Source organism: Serinus canaria, chromosome 1A (genome assembly GCF_022539315.1).
Source record: "Serinus canaria isolate serCan28SL12 chromosome 1A, serCan2020, whole genome shotgun sequence".
Lineage (NCBI taxonomy): Eukaryota > Metazoa > Chordata > Aves > Passeriformes > Fringillidae > Serinus > Serinus canaria.
The window spans coordinates 947,031-969,265 of NC_066314.1; the positions used below are offsets into that span (position 1 = coordinate 947,031).

Here is a 22,235-nt window from a genome sequence, read left to right on the forward strand (position 1 = left end):
GCCCTGGAAGGGCAGGAATTGGGAATTAATAACTGAACAGCAACCTGTGCCTGGCTGCTGAGCTTTCATTTTACTGCACACAAGAGTTTCCTTGTTGGAAATGCAGCTTTGCTATGAAAAAAGCCCTTCCTGCCACCTCTCCACCAGGTTTTACCTGCCTGAGGGAAGAAATCACACATAAAAAAAAGAATTTTTCAATTATTCCACATGCATCCCTCCCAATTCCACATAAGGATGGCAGATTTCCCCCAGACAAATCCCTTGGTCACCAGTGACCCCATCAACTTTCCTGGGAAGCAAAGGCACCTTCTGGATGAAAGCAGGGATCTGGGGAGAAAAAAACACTGCTCCAGCAAAGCCTCCAGCCTGCCCTGCTGGCTTTGGAGCTCCTGGTGATTTACATCTGGCTGATTTCCACCCAGCTTTGTGCCAAGAAACTGGAGTAATGAAGAGAAGGTAGAAGGAAAAGTCAGCTTTTCCCTGGAGACACTCTGCAGCCGAGCTGGCTGCTCTGAGCCAGCACCACCCAAGTCAGCATTTTCCCCCCAAGCTGCTTTTCCTTCCCCAGAAGCACCACAGGAGACAAAGGGCACCCCCTTCCAGGCTGGAGGGAGCAGCACTGCCCTTCTCCTGCAGAAATAAATCCTCTCCCTGCCCTCCCCAGCCCTCTGCTGCTCCCTTGGAAAGTTTCAACTGCAGAGAAGAAGAGGCAGGTTCATATTGGAGCTTTTATCCATGGAAGGGAAAGGAGCTGGGAAGGGTCTGGAGCAGCTGAGGGAGCTGGGAAGGGGCTGAGCCTGGAGCAGAGGAGGCTCGGGGGGACCTTGTGGCTCTGCACAAGTCCCTGCCAGGAGGGGATGTTGGTTTTTGTAGAGACGGGGTAACTGAGAGCTGTTTTACAAGATTTCATTCTATTAACAACCTCAATAAATAGTAAACCACATTCTAAATCTCTAAAATATCTAATATTTTTACAAAACCCTCCTTTAAAACCTCTCTCAACAATATCACCTCTATTCTATAACCTTCCTAAATCAACACACCTTATCTGAATATTTACATACAAATATACCAAACTATATAAACATTCTATCCAATTTTACAAATTCTTCACAAATCCATTTCCCACAGCCAGGGGACAGCCAGGGGGGTCAGGCTGTGCTCCAGGGAACAGGGACAGGAGCAGAGGGAACGGCCTCAGGCTGGGCCAGGGCAGGGGCTGGGGGGATTTTGGGACAATTCCTCCATGGAAAGGGTGGTCAGGCACTGGAAATGCCCAGGGCAGGGGTGGAGTCCCCATCCTGGAGGGATTTAAATCCATGTGGATGTGGCACCTGGGGACGTGGGTGGCCTTGGCAGTGCTGGGAATGGTTGGGCTGGCTGAGCTCAGAGGCCTTTCCCCACTAAAATGATTCCTTGACTCTGTTATTTCATGGTTTTTCATTAATGAAATCAGATTGGGACAGACTCGTCCAGAACTGTGCTCAGCTTCCAGGGGATGGGCCAATAGTGACTGCAGTGGTGGCAGCAGGGATCCCCTCCTCCATCCCATAAACACACCTCAAGCCCTTTAAACCAGACCTCCACCCTCCTGGCAGCGAGAAGCTTCAGTCAAGGTGAGGAGAAGCTGGCCCAGGGACTCTAAAGGGGACTGGATTTGATGGAAGGGAGCTGGACTGAAGGTGGGATCAATAAAGCTGAAGGGATGTCCCCGTGTGTGACCACAGTGACAAAGCCACCTCCACAAGCAGGAGATTTCCTTCAATCTCAGGAAAAGCCAAGCAGGGGCCCAAGAGGGGCAATTAACACCTAATTAGAGGCCACTGTCAATGAGCAAACTCCTTAAATGGACCCACAGAGGGGGAATGCAGGGAGGATTCCTGGATAACTGGAGAGGCAAAACCATCCCAGGATTCCAGTGTGACCTGAGAGCTGGCAGGGAGCTCCTGAGAGCTGGGAATAATCAGCAAGCAGAGGAATGCCCCAGTGAGAGTCCCAGCTCAGGGGGAGCAGAGCCGGGTGCAGGAGCACTGAGGAGGACCTGGAGAGGTTCTGCTGGTCACACACCTGGCCATGAGCTGCAGCACCAGACTGAATGTTTGCATCACTCCCAGCTCCCACCCAGAGGAGCTGGTTTCCATGGAGATGGGACACACTGCTGGAATCGAGTGGTTTGTGTACAAACCATCAACTTCTCCAAGAGCCAGAAATTTCAAGTGTGCTTTCAGAGAAATATCAGAAGGAGAAAATACAACCTTTGCTTTTTTTCCAGGTGTGCTGGCAAGGGTTCCTTTCCTCTTTGGGAGGATTCAGGAAGTGCTGAACCTCTTGTGAAAGAGAAGCCCTGGTTGTGAAACCACAGCACTGAGCGTGACCCCAAACCTGGGCTAGACCTGCCACCAAGCCCAAGAGCTGAGTTTATTTTGGGGCTGGGCCTCATCCTGTGATTTACAAGAATGCAGCAGGTCTGTCAAAAGCAGATTGCTCTGACATATTCAAATATTTCTTCAATTTAGTCTGCACAGGAAAAAAATAAAAAAGGTATTATTTTAAGATGAGGCCTTTTGCCCCAGGGGGAGTTTGGGTTAGGTTTTTGTAGATCTTGGTGAAATGCTTCTTCCCCTGCAGAAACCTCCACAGTCATTCAGAAAGTGCCTCAAAGCACCTCAGTAACAGTGACACGAAGCCCCCAAGGGACAAACATCCATCTCCTCCTGCTGGAAAACCCTTGGGATGAGATGTTTGCACTCCAAGCAGATGCAGAGGAGGCCAAGAGCTGAGCTTTGGCAAGGGCTTATTCAAGGAAAAAAAACAAAACTAGAATTGTGTCAAGGTCTTGATTTTAAACCAGATAAAAGAGTTTCATGGCAGGAAAGAGAAAGTGTCAAAGGAAATATTTTAAGCTTAAAATAAATGAAGCTTAAATTTAGCTTTGGCATGGAGCAGGTCCAGTTCTGGAGGCAGATTCCACATGCTCTCTGCTGCCCACTGCCAGGACCTTTCCTTGCCTGCAGCAGATGCTGAATGGAGCACAGAGAGTGAGGGAGAAGATGCTGATCCTCAGCTCAAACTCCAGCCTAGCACCGACCTAAGGACTCAGTGTGAAACTGAGAACTGCTTTAACAAACACCCCACACTGGGATGCTCCAAGAAAAACCAGGCCTGGGAGAGGCTTCCCAGGAACAAACTGAACCTTGAGCTGCAGAAACATCCCAAGGGGGAGGAAACACCTCCAAAGTCCTGCCCAGGATCCCAGCAGGATCCCCCATGGCCTCCTGGAGCAGAATCAGTGGGAGTTTGGCTGCCCTGCTCCCCAGGCCTGGTTCCACCCAGGAGAACTGAGCTCTCTCCAGTGTGGGGTGGTTCTGCAGAGCTCCTGCCAACCCCACCAGGAACACCCAGGGATGCATCTCCTGATCCCACCTGCACCAGGTTTATTGACCCATGGTTTTCAGAGCTGAGACAGCACCAACTCCTTGAAATTCCAGCCTGGGCAAGCAGGGCTGGAGCCCTGAACCAGACTCAGAGCCCACAGAAATGGACAGTGCCACTGGAAATGAGGCAGCTCTGTGCTCACAAAGCTGCTTCAACCTTAATTCCTCAATAATTGGCTTTTGTGCTTCAAATCCAAACTCCCAGCAGGGACTGCCTCCCACCAGGAGTTTCCTGCTCCCACCTCAGCAGCAATAAGGTCTCCCAAAGATATTTTGGGGGTGATTTGTCCCCTGCTATCTCACAGAACCATTAAATTTGGGTGGGAAGGGATCTCAAAACCACCCAGTGCCACCCCTGCCATGGCAGGGACACCTCCCACCATCCCAGGCTGCTCCAAACCCTGTGTCCAACCTGGTCTTAAACAATTCCAGGGGTCCAGGGGCAGCCCCAGCCAAGCTGTGCCAAGGTTTCAGCACCCTCAGAGGGAAGAATTTCTCCCTAAGATTCAATCCCAACTTACCCTCTCCAGTTTGAGGCCATTGCCCAGTTGTTTGTTCCAGAATTCTTTGCTACTTGAGCCAGAAGCTCCAGCAGTTCTGAGCCTTCCTGGTTCTTTATCTGCCAATCCCCAGAGAAAAGAGCTTTAAAACAAATCTCCAAACCCACTGGGATTTCTCCAGAACAGGTGGAGGAAATAAAAGCCAACTGAATGTGGAATTTAAGCTTGAGATAAGTGCAGTTCCTCTAACCTAAAGCAACACAGAGGAAAATCTTGCTTTGCCCTCAGGGCAGATTTCCCAGCACCCAACCTGAAGGAATGCACCAGCTGGTTTTTTCAACGGGGATCTTCCTGAGGCACCCGGGGATTTTTGTTCCATTCAAAACACTATTAAAAATACACTTTTTTTTTCAAGAACAAGTGAAATTCTGCTCTTCTGCTTCTCAGGTGCAGCAGAAAAGGCACAGAGCAGCTCACAAGCAGGGGAAAATCAGGATGAACATCGAGCCTGGGGAAGGGGCTTGCACCCAAAATTCTTCCTGAAGTGCTGAGGCAACAGCCCCACCTTGGAAAGGCTGATCTGAAACCCATCTGCAGAGCTGGTCAGGATCCTGCTCCTTTGGTTGGGGTAATGCTTACCCAGCTCTCCATGGGCTGCCAGGATCAGAATCCTGGGGGGTTTCTCCTTTCCTGCTCCCCAAGCACCCCCAAACTCCATTTTCCTTGCTCCATCTCCACAGTGAGGTTGTTTTGCAGAGCTCCTCCCAATCCCACATGGAAATATCCTGGAGTTGGGGACCTGAGGGTGCTGTGCCTCTTACAGATCCCTCCCAAACCCCAGAGGATGGATTTGTTCCCTTCTCTCCCTGCCACAACTTCCACAGGGATCAGATTTGCTTCCCCCCTCCCTGGCTTTGTTCAAAGTGTTTTAAAGGAGCAGTTCAGGCAGGATTTACACACAATTTCCTCGGGTTTTTAACCCAAATTCCAAACCTGAATCACAGACCTGGTGAAGTTACAACAACCACAGTTTCCCTTTTTTTTCTCTCACACCAAAGCAGAAAAACCCCAAGTGATTTAGGAACAAGCACCCTGGTTACACACAGCTGAAGTTTATAAAATTTTCCTTCTTTCCAGGTCACCTGCCACATAAAACCACCACAAAGCCACACACCAGGAAACTGAAGCCACAGGAAAAGGTGCAGGAGCTTCCTGCATGCCAGGGGTTTGTACAGAAATCCCTGCAGCAATCCAAGGTGCCACTGTCACAGCTATTAACCCAATTATCCTCTTCATCCTCCCAGTGGAATGAGGGCAATGGGGCACTGTGGCTTCCCCAGTGCATCCCATAAACACATCCAACAGCCCAGGGCTGCACAGGTGCCTTTGTCCCTCATTTTTGTCCAGTGCATGTGGCCACTTCTATTTAAAGAGCTCATTAATAAATCTGAGTTCATCACTCAGCTTTCTGCCAGGTCAGGTGGGATCCCACTGCATGGATCACTCCTGAGAAAATACAAACACACCATTTCCAACACTGGCTCCCACCCATCGAGCCATTAACTCTGGAAAAGTGGAATCACAGCCTGCTTTGGCTTGGAATGAACCTTCAAAGCATCCAGTCCCACCTGCAGGGACACCTTCCACTGCTCCAGGCTGCTCCAAGTTCAACCCAGCCTGGCCAACTCTGCTTAGAATGGAAATTAAAGACTGACACTGGGGCAGGTAATCACCAAAGCACCTGCAAAAAGCTCACTGAATCACCAAAACACCTGCAAAAAGTTCATTGAATCACCATACTACCTGCAAAAAGCTCACTGAATCACCAAAACACCTGCAAAAAGCTCACTGAATCACCAAACTACCTGCAAAAAGTTCATTGAATCACCAAAACACCTGCAAAAAGTTCATTGAATCACCAAACTACCTGCAAAAAGCTCATTGAATCACCAAACCACCTGCAAAAAGTTCACTTAAGAGCCCAGGAAGCTCAGGAAATCAGGCTGGTGCTTCCTTTAATCCCAGCATTTCCTCCTGATCCAGCTCCCACCATCTCTGCACCAAGAACGACTCGCTCACAAAAAAGCCATTTTCAGGCTTGAGCTTCCAAGGGGTTTTGGCCTTTCCCAAGGGATTCCTGGCACAGGATTTTCCTGCAAGCTGAAGGTCTAAAGACACTTTGTGTTCCAGAGGAAGACGCGAGAGAGCCAGGCTGGAATGAACAAAGATCCCCCCAGGAGCTGCCAAGGAGGGAGCAGCAAAGCCCAGGAGCTTTGTGTGCATCTGGGAATGGCTGAGCTGAGCTGGCCAGCACACACACAGCCAGGGCTGGGCAACACCACAGCCAGGACTGGAGGGTGCCCAGAGCCCAGCACAGCTGCCATGCTGAAGGCTGCCATGGGAAACACTTCTTTTTAATATTTTTTTATGGTTTGGAGGCTTTGGAAATCCTCTTGGCTCAGCAGCTGCAGGAGAAGGAGAAGAAGGAGAAGGTCCAGGCTGTTCTCCAGCACTGGGGATTTCTCTGACTGTGGGAAGCCTCTGGTGACAGGAAGGAAGGGATTAAAATCATGGAATGGTTTGGGTGGGAAGGGATCCTAAAGATGATCCACATCCACCCAATTGCCAGGGCAGGGACACCTCCCACCATCCCAGGCTGCTCCAGCCCTGTCCAGCCTGGCCTGGGACACTCCAGGGATGCAGGGGCAGCCCCAGCTGCTCTGGGAATCCCTTCCCAAAATCCCACCCCAGTCTCCCTCTCCCAGGAATTCCCTCCATTCCCAGCTCTCCCAGCCTGGGATTGGATCCATCCCCACCCTGACTCTGCTCTAGGAAGGAATTTTGGGATCCGGGGGCTTCACTGGGAATCTCAGGACTCCAGGAAGGGTCTCCCTTCCCTTTTCCATCCCCAACTTCCATCAAAATCCCTCGGGATGGATTTTGAGTGTCCCAAGTCCCAGAATCCCAGAATGGTTTGGGTGGGAAGGGACCTTCAATCCCATCCCATTCCAATCCCACCATCCCAGGCTGCTCCATCCCAGTGTCCAGCCTGGCCTGGGACACTGCAGGGATGCAGGGGCAGCCCCAGCTGCTCTGGCAGTTCCAGCCCAGCCCTAGAACTCCCCTCTCTCAGTTTATGGCCTTTCCCCCTAGGCCATTCCAAACCCCTCTCCCTCCTTTTATAACCCCCTAAAGCACTGGAAGGGCTCATTAAAGCCCCTCTGGCACAGGTGACACCAGCACAACCCAATGAAAGGAAAAAGGGATTTTTTTTTTTTTTTTTTGGTAACAGCAGCAGCAGAAGAGCAGAGGGTGTTGGTAGAACACAAAGTCCTGGTCACTGTGGCCAAGATTCCTCCAAAACAACCTCCAAGGTGTGGAGTGAGAGGGCTGAGAAAGGCTGGGATGTTTCCCTGGGAGAGTCTGCAAGGTGCTGTCACTGCTGGAAGCTCTTGGATGTAAATTCCCCACCCAGAAGCACCAAATCCCCTTGGAGAGGGAAAGCAGGACACGGGGGTGAGTTTGCACCTGCTGGGATCAGGAGCAGCTCATCCACACTCCTGATCCAGATCTTGCTCTAGCACATCTGCTCAGGCTTCATCATCCCTTCCCTCTCAACTCAGAGCCAGGGGAGTTTCACAAATCAGCCATCCCTAAATTCATGGCCTCGTATTTCACAGTGCTGCAGGAAGAAAAACTCACCTGGAGGTTTCCCCACAGGAATAACAACACCTGGGGTTTGTGGTGTGGATCAAAAAGAAAAAAACACCAGCAGTCAGCTCAAACTGGAAGTTGAGCTTTGGGTGCAGGCCTGGAATACACCCCACACAGTCAGGACAAATGGTGCTGGCAGGACACTGCCAGTCCCAGCTCTCGGGCTGTGTTTGGAGTGAAGGCAGAGCTTTCTCCTAATGAGTCAAATTCAGCTGAAACAGAAGATTCCTTGACATCCTCTCTTTGAATCACCATTATAGCAGAGACAAAGGAACACCACTGCAACTGCACTAAAAACTAATTAACAGTTTAGTCGTTAGCAGGTGCAGCTGCCTGAAAAGTGGGATTTTGTCACCAAGTTTGAAGTATCTCCTCCTTCAGAGAGGAGCTGATAAAAACCCCCTGATTTTCCCCAGCACAGAACAAAAAGCCTGGAGCCGACCTCTGCCAGATGCTCTGAATTCCAGGTGACCTCCGGCAGGGCCAGGCAGCCTTTCAAAGGCACACATTTATCACAGCCTGCTTCAATAAATCAGAATTAAGCAGCCTTGACACACTTGAAGCCATTTGGAGGACAGTATTACTAATCCACAAATAAAAAAAATCCCAATTAACCAGTGTGCTGCTCAGAGAACCAGGATGCTGCAACAATCAAGGAAGTCCACATAAAGACAGCTTGGAATTCCAGAACCAGCACACTGCTCCCAGCAATTTTCCCTTGTGCTGCCACAGTGACTTATTTTCCTCCCCTTTACTCATCTCTGCCATTTGACAATTTTAGCAGAGATGTGGGGCTTGGAAGGAAAAAAAAAAAAAAGTGGGAACATTCCTTCCTTGAGATAAATTTACAGGGTAAAGAGAGAAGTGGTTTCCTCCATTTACCCTAAACCTACACAAATCTCCAGCAGCAACCAGAGCTCAGCAAGCCACACTTTTCTGGGATATGGAGCTGCTCCATACAGGAGTCTCCTCCTGGCCACACTGGCAGCCCTGGATGGGACTCAAACCCCTGATCCATACAGAAGCTCCATGTCCTGTTACTCCTCCCTGCAATTCCACCTCCACTTCCTCCTCCAGGAGCTTCCCAAGCCAAGCTCAGCCCTGTCCCTGCCCAGGGGGATTAAACCCCTGGGGATCTCAGCAGAGGCAGGGCTGGCTGCAGGGCACAGCCCAGAAACAGGGATGGGGCAGGAATTGGGATCCAAAACCTCCCTCTTCTGGCTCACAGGCTAAATTTAGCCCAGTCTGGTAATGACCTAAAAAGCAGCTGATGTGGGTTTCTGTGACGCCTGTGGCAGCCCCAGCCACTTCCTGAGAGAGGGATGGGCACGTGGCAAGGTCCTGCTGCCTCCTGGGGCACTTCAGGAGACCCAAAATGGGAAATGTGGGCACTATTTCACACCTGCACCCAAAGGATCTGCTTGAGCCAAGTGGTTCCTGCTCCTGATCTGTCCTGTATCCCGACAGGATTGGGGGAAGTTCCCCTTTCAGGGCTTATTTGCTGTTTGAAGCACCTTGTAAAAGTATCAAAGCCTTCAGCATCACAGCCCCATCCAGCTTTGCCTGGGATGCTCAGCAGCACATTCCCAGTGCCCCTGGAAATGAACCAAAACCTGCAGAGGATTATGGAGTTCACCTGTCCCAGGGGTCACCTCTGGAGCTTTCCCAGTCTGGAGAAAACTGGCAAGAGAAACTCACACACAAAATATCCTGAAATGCCTTAATGACACTGAACTTCAGGTGGCACCAGAGAAATCTGTGACTCTGGAAGCCACCAAGAGCCACAGAGGACAACTTAAAGGACTCAGTGGCTACTGAGCTAAGAAAAAAAGCTCCAAAACTCTTTAGAAAACCCCACTAATGCATCTCCTGGGCCCTGCAGAATCCTGCTGTGTCCCAGCCACACTGAGCAGGAAGCCCCTGCAAAAAGCTGAAGTCCAAAAAGAAGCAAACTCCAGCAACCTCAACATTTGTCAGCACAGGACTAAAATTTGCCTCTACCAAGGCAGAGATGCTGGTTCAGACTCAGAGCAGCCAGTTAATATGGAATTTTGGGGTGGAAAGGACCCTAAAGATCGACTAGGTTTGTTGTGCTGTAACACAAACTCTTCTCACACACCAATTCCCACTTATCCAACCAACTCCAGAAAAAAACTAATGGAAAAAAAGCCCCAAAGCCACGTTGGGAAAAGGCAGGAGCAGCAGCAGGGCTCTCTCTCAGCACTGTGCCACAACAGAATCCCTGCACAAACCCATTTCTTGCTACATTTAAACAGGTGGAAACAGGCAAATCTTTGCTAACCCCTCACTCTTTTCCAATAAATTTCCTGCAGAAGTGAGGAAAATTTCTGATTTTTTCCAGAGAAGTGCCATTTAAAAGCTCTGGCAGTTTGGGACCACAGCTGAGGAGCTGCAGGGATTGCTGTGGTGCAGCTCAGGGAGAGCAGCTGGAAATCCCAAGAGGAGGATCTGACCCTCTGGGACACCCAGAAGAGCCAAACACACCCCTGTCCTCCACCATCTACTCCCTAAACCTGTAAAACTGAGTTTAGCACCAGGATGTGCAGATGCTTTAAATACAGGTCAGCAAATTTCCTGATCTCAGAGCAAAAGCAAAGTCATGGCAAACCTTGACATGCAAAATGGGGCCCTGCCAGGGATGAAAGGGATCCATCAGGGCACATTATTGCTCATCAGATCACTTTTAGGGGGGCTTTTGTTTCATCTGGCAAGGCTCAAGTCTCGATTTTACTTCAAGCAGTGACCAGTGACTCAAGCAGGGCTCACAGTTTAACTGGGAATTTCCTAAAACCAGGTGGGAATATTTCTTCAGTCCTGCCAAACTGGGGTCTGAGGCACTTGCACCCCTGTCACTGGTGTTTGGCTTTTCTCCACACTGGTTTTGCCTCCAACCCAGTCTGCAAGAGGAGGTGATTCTCTGGGCAATTTTTGCTCCAAACTGGGCAAGCATTTAAAAGATAATTCAAATTACCTTTTCATGGCAGCACCAAACAAACCACAGCAGAAACCATCAAGTAATAAACCCGGTGGATTCTGAGCAACCTGCAGCTTTCTCAGCAGTTGTGAGCATGACAAAATGTGTTTAAATCCCAGCCCCTGGAGCTTTCCAGGAGGCACGGGAGTTGAAAAAAGCGTGGAGCAGCTCCAGTGGGAGCAGGGTGAGTTAACACCTCCTCACATACCTTCCCTTTCAAGGAACACAGGCTCTGGCTCTGACTTACCGGGATCTGATTTCTGACATCCCAACTTTTCAACCCAGCCCTGAGTGCCCCCTTCTCAAAGCACTTTCTCCTGCTGGGATCTGAGCTTTCTCCAATAGCCAGGCACGGATTCCTCCCCTGAGCCAGGAGTATTGAGTTACCAACGACGTTAAACAAAGCACTGATCATTCAGCTTCCTTATTTCCACTGCTTCCCTCACTTCAACACTGACACAGCCTCAAAAGAAAAAATATAAACAGTGGGAAACAAAAAGTAAGAGGTGGCTTCAGGAGCAGCAAGGAATAAATCAGTGTAACCACGCTGAGTCACTCAGGGATCTGACATTCCCAGGATAGCTGCTGCACTCCTGGAAGGACTGTTCCTTTATTTCAGCCCCCTTGACCCTGGAATTGAGGATTCCCAAGCAAAGCCATTCCCAAAACTGATGAAAATCAGCCCCTGACTGTCTTCTGATCCAAACAAAGCCCCTGCAGAGATCTGACATTCCCAGGATAGCTGCTGCACTCCTGGAAGGACTGTTCCTTTATTTCAGCCCCCTTGACTCTGAAATTGAGGATACCCGAGCAAGGGCATTCCCAAAACTAGCACAAATCAGCCCCTGACTATCTTCTGATCCAAACAAAGCCCCTGCTGGTTTCCAAACCTGGCTTTGTGTTCAGAGAGTTCCTAAAACTCAGCAGCAGAGCCAAGGGGGATGTGGGTGCCTTGGGAAAGGATCCCAGTGCTGCTGAGCCATGGGCACGGGCACGTCCTGCCGCAGAACATGAGCTCAGCACGAAAGCAGCCGGGGCATTGTGAGCTTTAAAACCTGCCTGGCTGCCATGTGAGACCAGGTCCAGCCCTCCTGGCTTTGGGGATCTCAGGGGGAAGGTCACTGAGTCTGAATTAATGGCATCAGACAGAAGAAAAACAAACCCAGTTTCAGTTGCCTTCAGCAGGAGGAGGGTGAGGGAGCGGTGGCTTCCCCTGCTGGAGCAGCTTTCACCCGACTTAGCAGCAGGCAGAAACCTCCCCCCATTCCCAACAAGGAAAAAAAAAAAGGGAAATAAAAGGAGAATTTAAACAAAAGATCAATTAGAAAAGGGTTTTGCCTGAACAAATCAGTTTGGGAGCAGCCATGAACCAAAGGCAACTTTTGGGCTTCATCTCTCACCAGTGCCACCTCATGTTCTTGCTGTCCAGGCAAGTGTGGGGCTCCCAGGCCTGGCAGGGCCCAAGGCCAGGCTGGATGGGGTGTGTGGGACACCCTGGGCTAGTGCAAGGTGTCCCTGCCCATGGTTTGGGTGGCAACTGGATGACCTTCGAGGTCCTTCCCAGTCAAACACCCCCTGATTCCAGGTTCTGCTCCTCCAGGTTCCTCTCCGTGCAGACCTCCCAATATTATCTTTTAAAAAGCCAAAAACTCCCCATCCCAAATGCACCTGAAAGCTAAAGCTGGCCCTTTTCAAACTACAGAAAGATCTGCCTTCACACCACTCACACTCCACTGAGCCAGGCTTAAAGGAGCAGCTTCATTTCCTAAAACCAAGAGGAGCCTTAACTCCACAACCGTGGCCACGCTGGTGATCCAAGAGCTTCAGGGCCCAGTTCTAAAACAGCATTTTCATTTAGAAACTCCTTGAAGAACAAAATCACTTTCCATCTCTGCTCAGACAAGCCAGGCTTGTGTTCTCATGCAGCTTTCCTGCTGCAGAAGCTGGGTGTCTCCTCGGACACAGCCTCAGAGCAGGCCTGGACCTGCCAGCACCAAGACAAAACAAAGCTCCACAGCCCACAAAAAAAAAAAAAATTGCCAGTGTGGTTAAGTTAATAATTTATCAATCTTTTCAACTTTGCATCCATTAATCTACCACGGTGGAGGTTAATCCAGGACACTCAGGCTCAGTATCACACACTGGTTTTTACTTTTTCAGGGGTTGTGCTTGGTAAATTGTGTAAAGAGCTGATCCTACCCTAAAATGTGTTTTGTTTTCTCAACCCCCCAGATTTTACAGCCAGCCAGTGTCCATTCCTGCTGCAGACATCCTCCAGCTCACCTTCCCCTGGCACTCCTGGCTCCAGGGCTGGGAGCAGGGAGCCTGAGCTCCTCCTGCCCCAGTCCCACTCCTCCATCCTGCAGGGCAGCACCTCCTCACCCCTCTGCCTCCTCCCATCCCCAGAGCCTGTCCCAAGCAGGCTTTAGGAGAGATCCCCACTGCAGTGCCACAAACTGTGCTGTGACACACCTGTGACACTGAGAAGGCAGCAAGGACCTGCACAGCCTCATTTCCACCCCAAGGCCCCCCTGCCACTGCTCAAAGCCAGGTAAAAGCCCCCTGGAATTAGGTAAATTATGCAAAATTTATTGAATAATCAACTGTCAGCTTTTAACCTCAACCATTCACAGGGAATGACACAAAGCCTCAGGGGTGAAGCTCCTCTAAAAGGCAGCAACTGTCATAAATGTCAACTTTTCCCAAAGAAAACATCAACAATTTCAAAACATTCATTTTTAAGGAAATAACACCAAAAACCCCCAAACAATTAAAGCCAGAGATTGCAAAACCTTGCAGAATTACCCACCCAGACACTCCATTTGTACAATCCATAATAAAAAATTATTTTCTTGTAGTGATTCCAAGGAAAGCAGGCACAGGGAAACACAGCAATCTCTGGAAAGCAGCATCTGACCCTCAGCAAAAACAATCCAAAATGGCTCTAGCCCTTCCTGAGGCTGAGTCACGAATATCTGGGAGCCTCCATCACCTCCTGGATGTGGATCATGGATCATGCAGGACGTCCAGCCCTGCTCTGTAATTCCCAATTTAAAGGGATTCCAGTCCACAGACCACCAGCTCAGTTTACAAATGATCCACCCCTCCATGCCAAGTGATTTGGGAGTGATTTGGCTTCTCCTGCAAGGCTGCATCAGTTTGCTCCAGGGAATCAGTGAAGTGATTTAAGATTAGAGGATGGCTCTTGGAAGCTGCAAAATAAAACAGTGGCCAAGTCCTGAATCCAGAACCAACCCTATCATTACTGGATACACAAGAAGCAGCAAATCACTGTTTTCCAAGAGATTAAATCCACCCTCAACCTCAGACAGTTCTTTAGGGAGGCTGAGGAGCTGGGAAAAGATGGAGAGTGAAGATGAGGAGGCAGCAGCTGGAGGTGAGGGGTTGTTAAGGTGATGGGATGAGGGGGGACAGCAGCTGGAAATCCTGGGAAGAGATGCCCTGGTGATGGGAGAGTGAATCCCTGCACTCCTCTGCACTAACCAGCACTCCAGGGGGATCCACACCAAGGCCTGAGCATCCCAAGGAGGTGAGAGAAAGGAATGAAAGAAGCAGGGAAAAGCAACAGAACCAGCTGAGCCCATTTCCCTGGGATGTGCTGGGGGATCCATCCAGAGGCTCCTGCTGGGACCCACAGGGCTGCAGCAGCCAGTGCAAAGCAGAGGTGCCAAGGTCAGGAGATCCTTCAGTCACACGAGCTCCAGTCTAGCGAGGAGAAACAAAGAGCAGAGCTCTGTGCTCATGGTTCCAGAAAGCCATGGACAAAATCCACAGGGAAATGGAGGCACTGAAAGGAGAGGAGCTGAATGCACACTGCAAGACACACAGTGAAGCGCTGAGCTCTGATACACACACCCACATCTATAATTCACATCTCATATTTAGGGGAAAAAAAATTGTTATTCAGCATTTTTGCTGCAGGAATAAAGCCCAGGACAGCAGGAAAATTCAGGCACTTCTGCCTCAGCGTGGGATCACCTCTGACTTAAGCAGACAGTGAAAGCAGGAGGAGTTTGGCTGGGAATCTGCTCCATATGGGAGCCTGTCACTTTAACTGTGGGCTCTCTCCTTCCTTCCCAACAACCTGTTATGTGTTTACCCCGGGGATGGCCCAATTAAATCACGGTTTCAGAAGGGCACCGAGCACCAACAGGTGCTGAGAACATTTGGTGCCACTGCACCCAGCTCTGGGTGCTTCCAGAGGCACCTTCCCTTCCCAACGGCCCCATGCCTGCTGCTCTGCCTTGATGGAAAGGGGGGAAAAACCCAAGGAAATCAACAGGGAAAAAGTCTGTCAAGGCTTTCAATCTAGGAATAAAACCCAGAATAAATAAGAAATAAATGTTTCCTAGAATAAGGAAACAAAGAGAGGAAAAGTCTATCAGGACTTGAAATTCAGGGAAAAACAAAGAGGGGGGGAAAGTCTATCGAGACCTGAAATTTAGGGAGAATAAAGAAGAAAACAAAGAGGGGAAGGGTCTATTAGGGCTTGCAGTTTAGGAATAAAACCCAAGGAAACAAAGGGGGGGGGGAATTCTATCAAGACTTGAAATTTAGGGGGAAAAAAGAAGAAAATAAAGAAGGGGAAAGTCTATCAAGACTTTCAGTTTAGGAATAAAACCTGAGGAAACAAAGAGGGGAAAAGTCTATTAAGAGTTGAAATTTAGGGGGAAAAAAAGAAGAAAACAAAGAGTGACAAAGTCTGTCAAGACTTTCAATCTAGGGAAAAAACCCAAGGAAACAAAGAGGGGAAAAGTCTATCAAGAGTTGAAATTTAGGGGAAAAAAGAAGAAAACAAAGAGGAAAAAAGTCGATCAGGACTTGCAGTTTAGGATTAAAACCCAAGGAAATAAAGAGTGAAAAAGTCTATCAGGACTTTCAGTTGAGGAAGAAAAAATTCCAAGGAAACAAAGAGGAAAAAACTTTATCAAAACCTTCAGTTTAAGCACTCCTTTGCTTTTGCTTCCCCCAGGACACAGGGCAGGGATCATGCCCAAGATGGGACAGCTGTGCAGGGAGTTGTCCCTTTGGGAATCACCTCCATGCTCAGGTACCTCCCCCTGTGATGGCATTCCCATGGAGGCTGCAAGGCTGCAGGAATGATCTCCTGCAGTGATCCAGGTGTGAGCTCCCAAGGAGGCACTCCAGGATTTACTCCCTCAGCTTCCAGACTGTCTGCTCCTCCAGGAACAGGGTAGGACAGGAATTAAGGGTGAGGTTGAAGGAGAAATTAATTTTAAAAACCCCAAAACATTAAAAAAAAAATTCAATGATGATTTAATGCCAGTGCACAAGGATGAGCAGAACCAGGACAGAACACTCCTGTGAATATTAAATGTAATTTTCCCCTGGCAAATGAAACAATGCAGGGCCTCATGGAGGGGCATCTCCTGCTTCACCCAAAATGCTGGGACCTGGCAGGGTCTGCAGGGCTGGGAGCTCAGCTCCCAGCTCCCATTCTCAGCTCCTGCTGCCCAGAAATGCCAGGCACGTGGGAGTCACTCCGGGAGATGCTTCCAAAAGCTCACCAGGACTGTAAAATAGTCGTGGTGACACCTAAAAACAATCCCCTACTACACTTCCCTAGGAAAGCCAGGAAAAGCAGCTGGCACAACCTCCTGCACCCAGTGGAAGGGAGAGCAAGGAGACCATTTTACAGGGAATGTTTGTTTTCCTGAACTCCCGTGTTCACTTTTGGGGTTTTTAACGAAAAGGCCTCTAGAATTTGTTTACTCAGCATTTAGGGCCCTAATGCCACTTCAGAACTGGGAATCTGGGAAGCATCATCCTGCCAGACTACTCAATATTCCAAAAACTCTGCTCTGAATCTAAGGAATGAGATGGGGAAATAATTAAAATGACCCCTATTTTTATTCTTTTAAGCAGGGCTGGGATGTCAGGCTCCAACAGGCACTCTGCTCCAAGCAGCCTGCAGCAAATCCATATTTCCCAGTTTGAACTCCATGGCTGTGGCAATTCCATGATTAAACAGGTGCACTTGGCTTTAGGCCTGCTCGAGGAGCCCCAGCTCCCAAATCCTCCCCATTGCAAATGACAAAGCAACAAAGGGAGAGTGAACTTCCAGCTCCAGCCAATTTTTTGGGAAAAAAAACCATCCAGCCACCAGCAAAGACTCGGAATTCTGCTCTAAAAGCAGCAAGATGATACCCTTGGAAGTTGTCATTTAGGCTACAAAGATTATTTATTTTCCTCCAGTTGGTTTGGTTTGGGCAGAGATTTATGGATTTCAAGTTCTCCTGAAGACAGGCACCACCTCCCAAGCCACATTTACCTGATTTGATTTATAAACCACCACCTGTGACAGCATTTCTGGAAAAGAGGGGGGCTCTCCCAGTCCTGGGAAGGGGCTGCTGCCATGTCTTTGTGCATTGTGAAGCATCACCACACGATTCCCCTCATCCCTGGAGACCTCATTAAAATAGAGCCCCAGAAGTGGAGCAGAAAGAAGCGTAGCGTGACATTCGAAAATTTACATTCAAAGTTTCCAGAAATATCCATCCTTTTAAACAAAACAAAACAAAAAAAACCCAAGAAAAACAAAACCCCAACAAAACAACAAAGGCCCACCAAACCCTACCAAAACAAGACATTCCAGTGCACACGCTCTTCCCTGGGGACAGGCCAAAGAGAACAAAGCCACGTGACCCCGCGATTGCTCAACGCCGCTCTTGGAAGGTGTTCAAGTGGGATGATAAGTGCAGGGTAAGCCTATAATGACCAGAAAAAGGAATTCATCCCAAATGTAAACTCTGTCCTACCCTTTGCCTCCACGGAGCAAACGCGGCTGGGGGAGTTTTGGGATTACAAAACGCTCTGCAGGTAAACTAAGGAGCTTTGTACCTTTATTCTCCTTGACTCAGGATGAGCCTAAAATTAGCAGGGAGTGCAACGCTCCGTGAGTTACGCTCCCGAACCCCTGGCTCTGCAAACTGGGCAGCACAGGGAGATTCAAACAAAGCTGGCCACTATTTATAATTCCTTTCAGGCACAAAACAGGGTGACACTTCCCTTTTCCAGCTCTGACGCTTAAAAATAGAGCTCGGGGACTACAAGGCAGCCAGCAGCGTTTCTCCACAAAAGGAGGAAAATAAATCAGCACTAAATAAACTCCCGGCCAAGGGGAAGCTGCGAGCGCAGCGGCCACGGAACAATGAACCCCGGGGCTGGAACGGGAAACGGCCCCGGGGTTTGGGGGGGACGGGGGTGCCGGGGTGGGTCCCCCCATGGGTGTAAACACCCTGGCAGGGGCACCCCATCAGCTGCAGCCTCGCTCCGCCCCGGGCCCGGTTTCCGGGTAGTAACAGAGCAGCCAATCCGCGGAGTTGTGAGAGCTCAAGGCCTTTTCCCTGCAAACACGGCTCCGGGGCTGGCACTCGCCCCAAAACCGGGGGGAACCACAAAGGGGAGCCCCCGTTCTGCCGTCCCCAGGGTGGGAGCTACCTGGACAGGCCTAGCCTGGAGCCTGGGGGCTTCCCAGTGGGAAAACCCTTCACTTCCAGGCCGCTGGCGAGCGGGCCCAGAGGTGTTTTGGGGAGCACGGAGCCTTCCTGCAAAACCTCTGCTCTGAAAGGTCACAGGTCACCCAGGAAACTTGGGCTGGAGCCCCCCAAAAGGGGGAGGAGGGATTCTGGCTCTCTTTTCCCAGCCCCAGGACCACAGACCCAGTCTGGAGGGAGACAATGAGTGACGGGGAGTTGGAGCACATCCTGGTCCAGGAGATGATTAAACATCAGCTGCACACATTCCCGCAGAGCTCTGCCCTTCCTGCAGCCCCACGGAGAGCAGGCACCTCTCCCTTTCCCTCCTCACAAAGAGGCATCCACAAAAGGACACGGACGTGGCAGGATTGAAAATAGGAACCATAAAAAGACCTCGCTCAGCTCCTAAACCTGTCAGAGCAGGAGAAGGCAGGAGTGTTATTCACCCTGCTCGTGCCCCCTCCCTACTGGGAAAGGTAGCCCTTGGCAGGCCATAAATCCATACTATTATTCTCTGTTGGAGATGTGGAAAGGAGATGAAAAGGGAAACTGTAATGAAAATGGCAGCAAAAAGGGGAGGTAAAAAACCCCAAACAAAAACCCTCCACAGCAACAAAACCCTGAAAGCCCCAGGAGAAGATGCCCTCAAGCACATTCCTTCAGTCCCTTCCCTGGCCAGCATCGAGAGAGACCCTCCTCAAAGGAGAGCCTGATTTCAGACCAGCTTCCAGAGGGGGAGATTCCCCAGGGAAGCGTCTCGGGAGCCAGGGCCTAGCGAGCTGCTCACCCCGGGCGAGTCAGGCAGACAAACAAAAAAGGCTGGGGAGGGAGGGAGGGAGCGAGGGAGGGAGGGAGGAGTGCTGAGGAGTCATCTGACACATCCAACTTCCTAAGTTTGTTGTCCGCAGGAGACCGACTGCTCTAACCCTCACCCCTCAGAAAACAAGGAAAGCAGAGCCGACAACAAGAGCTTTGCTTTTGGAAAAGCCACTGGGGTTCCTTTTGTCAGGGGGCAGAAAGAGCAGGGCAGAAACTGCCCAGCACCGAGAGGAATCCCGGATATTCGGGGCTTCCCACCTACCCAGCTCCTAGAAACACAGGGCAAAGCCACTTCGCAGGGAAAACCTGCTCTTTGTCCTCCAAAATGCTGCGATCGCTGGAGAAGCCGGCAAGGAACCGAACAAAAAGGGAAAAAAAAAAAAAAAAAAGGAAAAGAGAGGGGGAGGGGAAAGGGAAACAGAGCAGCAGGCGATCAGGTTGGGCCTCGGCCCCTCTCCGGCCCGAGCTCTTTCCAGGGTATCCCTAAGAAAGGTTTTCTCCCCTCGCTGAACAGCTGGAATTCCCGACCCTCCTCCCGGTGCGATTAAGCATCGATCGCAATTGGCGGAGTCTGACATGTGTGTAACTTTAAACCCCCGGATAAAAATAGCTCCGATTCGAGCACCATCAGGACTCATTTCCTATTTGCTTAAAAACAGGGCGAAAAATACACCGAGAGCAGCTTTGTGGGGAGAAAGGCGCTGCGCGAACGTCAGACAAGTTTCCTTCGATAAGCCACAAACAGGAGCGCTGCTGCTGCTCCTCCCTCCCCCCCCCTCCAAAAAAACACCACCAAATCCAGATAAGTTTGTTTATCTCTCTCTGGGAACTAAATCAGGCCCGTTTCTCGACCCCTCGACAGCAGCAGGGCAGAGCCAGCTGCCCCGAGTCCTGCTGAGGGAGGTCGGGCACGTTCAGGATACTGATCCGAGAAACATTTCATCCACTCTTGCCATTGCTACCCTTTCCCGGCTCACACCACCACCTTGTAAACAAAAACTATTAATAAAACAATCCCAAGAACCGAATTCCCAATGGTATTTTTCAACGCCACCCACTCTCCAGACAGAGAGAAAAAAGGGATTCACCGCCCCGTAAAGGGCCAGGAATAAAAACAAGGAGGAAAAATATAAACAGATCTATGTAGGAAGAAGGGGAAAAATAAAAAGTAATAAAGCCTAACCAAACCTGGAGGGTTACATAAACCTCTTGGGAGACGGGCTCGGGCCCCGATGCCCTTCACCCACCCCTGGGTCCGCTGAGCCAGACCCCGAGGGACCCCCCCCGTCCTCCCCAAAAAATCAAATCCCTAAGCCGGCACCAGAAGCTTCATGAACTGCGGGGTGAGAAGGGGGAATAAATAATAATAATAAACCCCACAAAAGCCTTTCTTTGGGCTGTGGCTGCTGGAACTGCTCTCCCCCTCGTCGCCCTGCCCAGGGCAGGCAAGGGGGGGTGCGGGGCACCCAGATTAGGGGGGCATCACCGAGGGGGGTCTGCAGAGACACCCCCAGGGCCGCCTGTCAAGCCACAGAGGGGAAAAACCCCCCAAAATACGGCAGAAGGGGGGGGTTAGGCCTCCCCTGCTGAGGGGGGGAGGGCAGATCCGACCCCCAGCTCCGAGGAGAGGCCGCGGGGGTGTGAATGGGGGGGGGTTTGGGGGGCGACCCCAGCGGGGGTCCCCGGTGCCCCCCACCCTCCCATCCCTCTGCAGGCCCGGCCGTGGGGGGGAAGGGGGGGGGAATCCTCTTCCCCCGTGGGCCCGGGGGGGGGCACGGCAAGGATACAGCTTGACCACGTCGGTGTCCATCCGCCTCTTGCCCGGGCTGGGGGACGACATGGTGGCCGCGGCCGCCCCCGGGGCTCCGGGCGGGCTGTCAGCGCCGCCGCCGCCGCGGGCCGGGGCCGCCCGGCGCCGAGGGGAGCGGGATAACGCCGGGCCGCGAGGCGCTGGGACCCGCCGCTGTCGCTGTCGCCGCTGCTGTCGCCGCTGTCGCCGACAGGGCCCCCCCGCGCCGCTCGCGCTCCCTCAGCCGCTCCGGCCGCCTCTGCCCCAGCCTCTCTCTGGACCCCTGACGTCACCCGCGGTGACGTCACCGCCCCGCGGCGCTACCATTGGCCGCGCCCTCAACGCTCCGCCGGCCCCCAGGCACGCCGGGAGTTGTAGTTCTGAGCGGGGAGGTGGAGGGGGAAATGATGGATGGGCCGCGGGTTCGAGGCCCCGCTGGGGCCGCAAGCTCCAGTTCCTCCCTTTCCAACGTCCCCCGCAATTCCTCACGGCTCCCCGTATTCCCCGCGTCCTCCCCGTTCCCCATGGATTCTGACACTCCTCTTATTCCACCAGCTCCATTTTGCCCGTTCCCACCATGGCCAGGGAACCACCTCACAAAATACGGGGTGCACCTATGTCAGGGCCTTGCAATTCCCCATGGCTCCCCCATTCCCACTGTTTTTCCACAATTCCCCACGGCTCCCCCTGTTCCCACTCTCTTCCTTGTTTCCCATGGATTCTGACACCCCCTTATTCCCCGATTTCCCATTCCCACCGGGATCAGGGAACCACCTCACAGCAGATGGGGTTTGTCCATATAGAATATGGGGTTTGTCCATATAGAATATGGGGTTTGTCCATACAGCATATGAGGTTTGCCCATATAGAATGTGGGGTTTGTCCATACAGCATATGGGTTTTGCCTATACAGTATAAGGGGTTTGACCATATAGAATGTGGGGTTTGCCCACACCGCATATGGGGTTTGCCTATACAGAGGATGGGGTTTGCCCATCCAGCATATGGGGTCTGCCCATTGAGAATATGGGGTTTGCCCATACAGAAAATGGGGTTTGCCTATATAGACTTTGGGGTTTGCCCATAAAGCACATGGGGTTTACCCACACAGCATATGGGGTTTGCCCATACAACATATGGGGTTTGCCCATCCAGAATATGGGGTCTGTCCTCTGAGAATATGGAGTTTGTCCATATAGAATATGGGCTTTGCCAATACAGCATATGAGGTTTGCCCATATAGAATATGGGGTCTGCCCATCCAGAATACGGGGTCTGCCCATATAGAATATGGGGTTTGCCCATCCAGCATATGGGGTCTGCCCATCCAGAATATGGGGTCTGCCCATATAGAATATGGGCTTTGCTCATACAGCATATGAGGTTTGCCCATATAGAATATGGGGTCTGCCCATCCAGAATATGGGGTCTGCCCATATAGAATATGGGGTTTGTCCATCCAGA

At 51.0% G+C, this 22,235-nt stretch overlaps 1 protein-coding gene across 1 annotated transcript in view; it reads right to left on the bottom strand.

The window, feature by feature from the left end:
- Positions 1-20,912, bottom strand: part of UBE2H (ubiquitin conjugating enzyme E2 H) — a 49,340-nt gene extending 28,428 nt beyond the window's left edge. The window contains exon 1 of the mRNA XM_050970009.1: positions 20,770-20,912. Coding sequence (XP_050825966.1) covers positions 20,770-20,822 — 53 coding nt within the window. The 5' untranslated portion in view covers positions 20,823-20,912. The remainder of the gene's footprint in view (positions 1-20,769) is intronic.
- Positions 20,913-22,235: the final 1,323 nt, after the last annotated feature.